Source organism: Camelina sativa, chromosome 19, assembly GCF_000633955.1.
Source record: "Camelina sativa cultivar DH55 chromosome 19, Cs, whole genome shotgun sequence".
NCBI lineage: Eukaryota > Viridiplantae > Streptophyta > Magnoliopsida > Brassicales > Brassicaceae > Camelina > Camelina sativa.
Genome location: NC_025703.1, coordinates 25,666,223 through 25,673,896, shown reverse-complemented (window position 1 = coordinate 25,673,896; position 7,674 = coordinate 25,666,223). Strand labels below are relative to the sequence as shown.

At 33.9% G+C, this 7,674-nt stretch overlaps 1 protein-coding gene across 1 annotated transcript; it reads left to right on the top strand.

Moving 5' to 3' along the window:
• Positions 231-1,527, top strand: LOC104767171 (bZIP transcription factor 2). Its single transcript, XM_010491212.2, has one exon. It carries the CDS (start codon positions 766-768, stop codon positions 1,276-1,278), a length of 513 nt encoding a protein of 170 aa, XP_010489514.1. The 5' UTR covers positions 231-765; the 3' UTR covers positions 1,279-1,527.

Sequence of the window (7,674 nt, the reverse complement as noted above, 5' to 3'; positions counted from 1 at the left end):
ATTACACCATTCAAAATTTAATACAGTCTTACCAATATCAAAGTACAGTATAACATTTACCAAAAAAAAAAAAAACCAAAAAGCAACCACCTACTGACCTACAGGTCCTACACACAAAAAAAATATATACAATTAACAAATTGTTATAAAACAATGGGCGCGTATTCCAGCTTTCCACCATCCATTATTTCCTAAAAAACAATACACAAGTGGATGAGATACTTGAGATTTGGTTTCTATATAATCCACAACAGACCCTTCTTCAAAAACCTCTTTCCCCTTCACTCATCTTCTCTTCCTTATCTCCTTAACAAAAATCTTTATTTATCTTCTATCTCCTCTGTTTTTGCATCTTCTCCACAGCAAAACATCTTCATTACCTCTCCTCTGTTTTAATATTTTCTTCTTTCTCTGTTCTGTCATCATCATAACACAAAAACATATTCACACCGTTCCTCGCCGAGGAAAAAACATAACAACCAAGTCTTTGATGTTCGGAAACTGATGACTCCGGTTCTCTGCGAAATCCTGCTCTCTGGGCTCACGGTTAAATCTGCTCTCCGCCGTAGAACCCATCTCGTTCAATCTTTCTCCGTCGTCTTCCTCTACTGGTTTTACAACGTTTCATGAATTGTTACAAACTCCGAATCTAAATCATAAAATTAAAACTACATACAATATTCATTAATTTTCAGACAACATCCAAAAAAAAAACATAAAGATCTGTCCTTTTATTGTAATTTTTCTTGTTTTTAAAAAATATCAATGGCGTCATCAAGCAGCACGTACCGGAGCTCTAGCTCTTCCGACGGCGGTAACAACAACCCATCATCAGACTCCGTCGTCACCGTCGACGAACGAAAACGTAAAAGAATGCTATCGAACCGTGAATCTGCACGTAGGTCAAGGATGCGTAAACAGAAACACGTTGACGATCTAACGGCTCAGATCAATCAGCTTTCGAACGACAACCGTCAGATCTTGAACAGCCTCACCGTGACGTCTCAGCTTTACATGAAGATCCAAGCCGAGAACTCTGTTCTCACCGCTCAGATGTCTGAGCTTAGCACCAGGCTCCATTCTTTGAACGAGATCGTTGATCTCGTGCAATCCAACGGTGCAGGATTTGGTGTTGACCAGATCGACGGCTGTGGTTTCGATGATCGTACGGTTGGGATTGACGGATATTACGAGGATATGATGAGTGGTGTTAATCATTGGGGTGGTTCGGTTTACTCTAACCAACCCATCATGGCTAATGATATCAATATGTATTGATTAATAAATTAATTAAGGATTAGTATTATTATTATTGTTGCCCCTCCTTTTTTGTTTTTTTAAGTTTAGCTTTTTGTTTTTTTGGGTTGGTGTGATGATGTAATTATAGTACATGCATCTTTGATTGGTTGGAAGGATAAATATCAACTTTATAAATATATTTGGGGCATATATATGAGTTGTATACTTTTGTCATGTATTGGTGTGTGTTCTGTTATAATTATATGATTGATTATGTTTATGTTATCATGATTTTGTCTTCACTTTAATTATTCCAATTGTTTTTGAGATATGGTTTGTTTATAGTATTATAATAAATATTTTTAAACAAATATAGTGAATGGGAACTGCGTTATTGCAAAACGCTGGACAGTTTTTAATGGATCCCAATTTATTTCATCAATCAACACAATTTTGTAACATGCGGTACGTTTTTACTTTTGTTAATAAAAAAACAATAATTCAAGGTGCGGTCCAATTTTGCAAAGAAAAATTGTAAAACACAGGTAACAGTAATTACGCTCCTATTTCATGTGTTTTGGAAAACAATTTTGCGGTTTTGTAAACATATATATCTGTAAGAGTTGTAATTATGTAAGTACTGAATGCTTATAATGTTATTAATCAGAAATGTATTAAAATCAATCATAATATAATTAAAGTTGTGAACTGCACTATTATTTTTATCAATCAAATTTAAATTTAAATTAATTTTGGTATTTAAAATTCAGAAATTAAAATTTTATTTATTAATAAAATAATATGAAATTTGTACCGCAAATTGTTTTTCACCAATCAAATATTATTTTGTACCGCTTATTTTGGAATAACCGCACTTGTCCTGCAAATACATTTGTCCCGCATATACCGCAGTTGAACCGTACCGCACTATCAAATTTTTTGTCCCGCACTACTAAATGCGCGGTTACCATTCGGATTCATGATTATAAACATACTAGTAGTTGTATTTCCCTATTTCGAGAAAAGCAACTATCTGGATTTGTAATTTAATAAGGAAGACAAACACACATTTAAGAGAACATTTTTGGTTGATGGTTTAAGTTCATTTTGAGATGCAATTATAAGTATTATGTATGTTATTTGATTAATTATTTTGGGGTTTTGTACTTTTTTTTGGGAGTGAAATTACAATTTTTATTTCATAATAAAATTGTACCGAATTTAGTACAAAGGATAAAAGAGTTGTCTTTGCTAACTCATCAGCTAAACGATTAAACTTCCTAGAAATAAAGAAGAAGCTAATTTTATAAAAACAAGAAAATTAGAATCAAGTGAAATGACATTTTTTACAAGTTTAATTTTAACATGTAAAAAATATATGTCAAATTTTTAAAAATTAACCAGCAGTCACCAATGTCACTGTTAATTTTATTGATTAAAAAATTATATATTAAATCATTGCGGGTTAAATTTGACTTGTATTTTTGCAAGCCAAGGTAAACTTGAAAAAAATGTTATATTGATGGTTTTTTCTTTGCATAAAACATAGATGATCAAATCTTAGGGTTATCATAATTATTTAGAAGTCTATTAAAACCTTCCTCAGTCAAACATTTTCGCTATATAAAAGGACAGAAATTCATAATAATCAATTATTATTTTCTTATATATTAAAGCACTATTCATATAAAAGGACAGTATTTCAAATGATCAATGATTTTTCTTAAAATTTTTTGATGGCAGTATATGTGAAAAGTATATATTAAAGTTTATTGTACGAACGCAAAACGTTTATAAAAACATGATGGTGTATCTTGTATTTATTACATATGTGGTCAAGAAAATATATAGTGTCAATTTATTTTAATTGCTTTTTCCATGCATTTTTTATATATTGTACACTTGTATTACTATGAGTGAATAATAAGGCGTAGGTTTTTTTTTTTCAACTTTTTATATCCTACCATTATAAATATAAAAAAAGTTGGTCTTGTGCTGTGTCTTTACGATTTCAATCTTAACTTTATTATGTATGTCACAGGCATAAATATGAAAACGAAATATAAACATCATCAACACAAATAAAATAAAATCACTAATGGCTGTCTTGTTCTTCTTGTATATGTGAAGCTACTACACACTTGTTGAAACTAATCGGCTGTATCTTCCGAATTTGTTCAATTTAAAATAAATATAATCCAAAAAGTGATCTCATCACTAACGATCGGCTATTGTTTTTCGTATATGTCATGAGACAATTATTAGGTTTTTTTTTTTTTTGATCAAACGAGACAATTATTCGGTATGACTACGATATATGTGTGCAGGTGTGTTTGGACTTGGTGCGTACACATGTGATAAATGAGCATCTCGTATGTTTCATCCTATTGTTCGTCTGGATTTAAAGCCATCTTAAATATATAGTTTAAACTTGGAAAATATCATTTATCTCATGAAAACAAGATAACTTTTATGGAGCAAATCGAAAGTTGTGGTAACAAAGCAAACAAAGAAATGATTAGGGATTATATGATAAGTTGTAACTTTGAAAGAATTCCAGTGCTCAAGTTAAAACTAAAATCATGCGAGTATCGGAGAAGTTAAAAATTGATAATAAAATCCAATTGTATTTTGTTAATTATTGCTTTAGCCCATATTTTACTAAGCTAATCAGCTTTTCAGTTTCAAAGTTTGGCCCATTTAGTTATAGCTGATCCGCTTCTTAACTTAAACAAATCAGTTCGCTTCTCAAATTTCAATTTACAGAATTCTAATTGAAACTTTGTTAGATGTGTTTTATAAAGCACCATCAACATCTCCATCGATTATACTTTTACGATGTTTCCGAGTTTTATAATAATAAACTACTAAAAAATTAAAGTTTTAATCCCAATTATTCCAGACCGGTGTTTCTGCCGAGATCAGTGTTCTAAAAAGCGCTAGACGCTAACTAGCGCCTAGCGCCTAAACGATTAAGGCGGGGATTAATCAGTGACCAAGCGGCAGAAAGCGTTTTAAGTTAACTTAATTTTTTTTTTATAAATTTTAGAGTTATATATAGTTACAGTCGACAAATATTGTAAATTATGAAGTGGCATAGTGGTGAAGTTTATCAAAATAACGCATGAGGACCAGGGTTTGAGTCTCCAACATGCGAATTTATAAATTTTCCCTCTCTAGTGAAAGGTAAATAAGTAATTTCGTCCAGATCATCTTCTTCCACCCATCAACCCTAATGACCGCTTCATATTTCCTGCATTTTTCTATCTTCTGTTTTTTTGATTTCCTTTCGTTTGCTGTCATTTTTTCACATATCTTAACCCAAATAGCATAGATCTACCTTCCATCTTTGGATTCTTGACAAAAAAATGAGTTTTATAAACTTTTTTCTCAGGTCGATTTTTCTACCGATTATGACCAAATCGCGGCGGTTAACCACCGCCCACCGCCTCCACGCCGCTTAAACGGCCGCCGAGTCCGACTTTTAGAACACTGCCGAGACTAATTTAGATACTCAAAGATATCTAAACGTGTCAATAATGCATTGGTTTCATTTTTTTACTCCCCCTTTTCTTCATTTGCTCTTCTCTCTTTCTCTCTCTGGAGAGAAACAAGGAACACACTCTGTTTTGAGAATCGGTTTATCAAAATCAATTCCTAGATTTCGTATAATCAAAATCGAACGAGAACAAAACTCTGATCGGAAATTGCAGTCGAAGACACTGTAGGTAAGCAAAGAAAATATCTTCTTTTCGTCGAATTCATTGGTAGTTTTCTAATTAGAGAAAAGCCCTTTGTTAATTGGATTGAGGGTTCCAATTTGATGTCGAGTTTGATTATGTGAACAAAATCTAGGAATCGATTTCGAGTTTTCTAGAGTTTGAAGTCATATGTGAAGGTCATTCTCATGGGTATCTTAGTCGAAAATTTGTGATTCTGATACTTGTATTTGCTTCAGCTTTGTGTTTACTGCATCGTCTAGTTTAGATTGTGGTTTTTGGGTTTTCATTTCATTAGGTTGGCTTAGATATTTATGCTTTGTCATTGTTCAAAGGTTGCATTTAGTTTTGAGGAATATTGCTTCAGCCTAAGTGGGTGCTTCATCTTAGCTTACTTCTAACATATGTATAAGCGAGGGTTTCAATGATTGGTTGTTCCTATAGGAAATATTTTTGCTTCTCTTCTTCTGATTCTTAATCATTAAAGCTATTTATTCAGTTGTGGAATGACTTATAATGCTTTGCTTCAGAGTTTAAATTGGTTAGGAGATATATATATATCTAAATCCCCGTTCTTGTTCAATACCCTTTTAGAGAACCATCTTGGTCGAGACATTTGTGGACGTTTTGCTCTTTTTGGTTGGCCTCACAACATTCCAGTTACATTGTACAAATGTTAGTTAAAACAGTCTTGATTTGCCTCTTGTTTCCGTTTTGTTTTAAAACAAGATGTCTAAGATAAAGAACTTGAAAATATAAGAACACCTTTTTTTATTAGTTTTAGAAAACTCTCTCAAAAACTAAGTCTCTCCTTCTCTCAAGTCTTATGGAACACCTCTCCATAGACTCTTATATTTATAGGTTTAAACTTTTCCTAAACCTATCAGAATTAACATTATATAACTTATTAATCTTAGGAACTTTTCCTTTTTCCTATTATATCTCTTTTGGCAACTTCCTAGGAGATAGCTTCTTCCTCAAGTTGGAATTATCCAAAATTCTCCCCCTTAATTCCAACTTGATCTCCGGCAGCTTCAATCTCTTGTACTCCAATCAGATTTCTCATTTCTCTAAACTTGATTTTCGCTAGTGTCTTAGTAAGGATGTCCGCCTTTTGTTCTTCACCAGGGAGATGCTCTACTTCAATCTGATCGTTCTCTACACATTCACGAATAAAGTAATACTTTGTGAGTATGTGTTTACTCCTTCCGTGAAACACTTGATTCTTGGTAACTGCAATGGCCGACTTGTTGTCAATCCTTAGTAAGATCTCCTCATCTCGACTAAGTATTTCTCTTATCAACTCCTTCAACCATATTGCTTGCTTTGCTGCTTCTGTAGCTGCCATAAACTCAGCTTCACATGATGACATCGCCACTGTGTGTTGTTTTTGTGAGGTCCAAGTGATCAGCGATGATCCATAATAAAACACATGTCCTCCAGTGCATCTTTCGTCATCAATGTCTGCTTTGTAACTACTATCACTATATCTAATTACCTTATTCACCCCATCTCGCTTGAAGAATAATCCTAAGTTGGTGGTCCCTTTCACATACCTCAACAAGTGTTTGAGAGTTTGTCCATGTATCGCTCTCGGACTTTGCATATAGCGACTTAGGACACCTACTGCGAATGCCATGTCAGGTCGTGTGTGATGTAGATACCGCAGACAACCAATGGTTCTTCTGTACTTTGTGGCATCAATTTCTGGCTGCTTCTCAACCTTTGAGATCTCCAAACCTGTCTCCATGGGTATGTGAACTGGATTGCACGAATCCATCTTATTATCAGTGAGAATACCTTGAGCATAGCCTTCTTGCTTTATTTTAATCCCATCTGCTCCTTTTATTACTTCTATACCAAGATAGTAAGTCAATTTTCCAAGGTATGACATCTCAAATGACATATCCTTCTTGAATTAATCAATGACTCTTCGTGTGGATCCAAACAAATCATCAACATAGATTGCTACAATCAAACTCTCTGTCTTTTCATTCTTGAGATACACCTTAGGCTCTTTTATGCATCTTTTAAAATTCATTCTCTTTAGAACATGATCGTGTTTCACATGCCAAGCTCTTGGAGCTTGTCTTAGACCATACAACACCTTATGTAGTCTACAAACTCGATTCTTCTCTCCTTGTTTCACAAAACCTTCAGGTTGTCAAACATAAACCAGCTAATTTAAGTCACCATTTAAGAATGCAGTCTTGACATCTAGGTGATGTATCTCCCATCCTTTCGATGCTGCAAGAGCTATGAGCAAACTTATTGTCTCGATTCGAGCTACAGGTGCAAACGCTTCTTCAAAATCCACACCTTGTTATTGTACATAACCTTTTGCTACAAGTCTCGCCTTGTATTTGTTCACCAAACCATCTGCTTTTCTTTTAATCTTGTAAACCCACTTTAACCTTATAGATTTCACGCCATCTGGTTTTTCAACTAGCTCCCATGTTTTGTTTCTTATAATAGACTCCAACTCTGCCTTCATTGCTTTGACCCACTCTCAAAAACTCAGAGCCTCAAACACACTCTCTAGTTCTCCGTCTATGGTGAGTAAGAGTTGTTCACTCTCAAGTTCAGCTAGCAATACATAATCATTGAGATACCTGCGCTTGTTAATAACACGTCCATATCGTGTAACTATCGATTGGTTTTCAGCTTCCTCAACATCATTCTCTTCTTCTATTTCTCCCCACATATCATCCGGAAC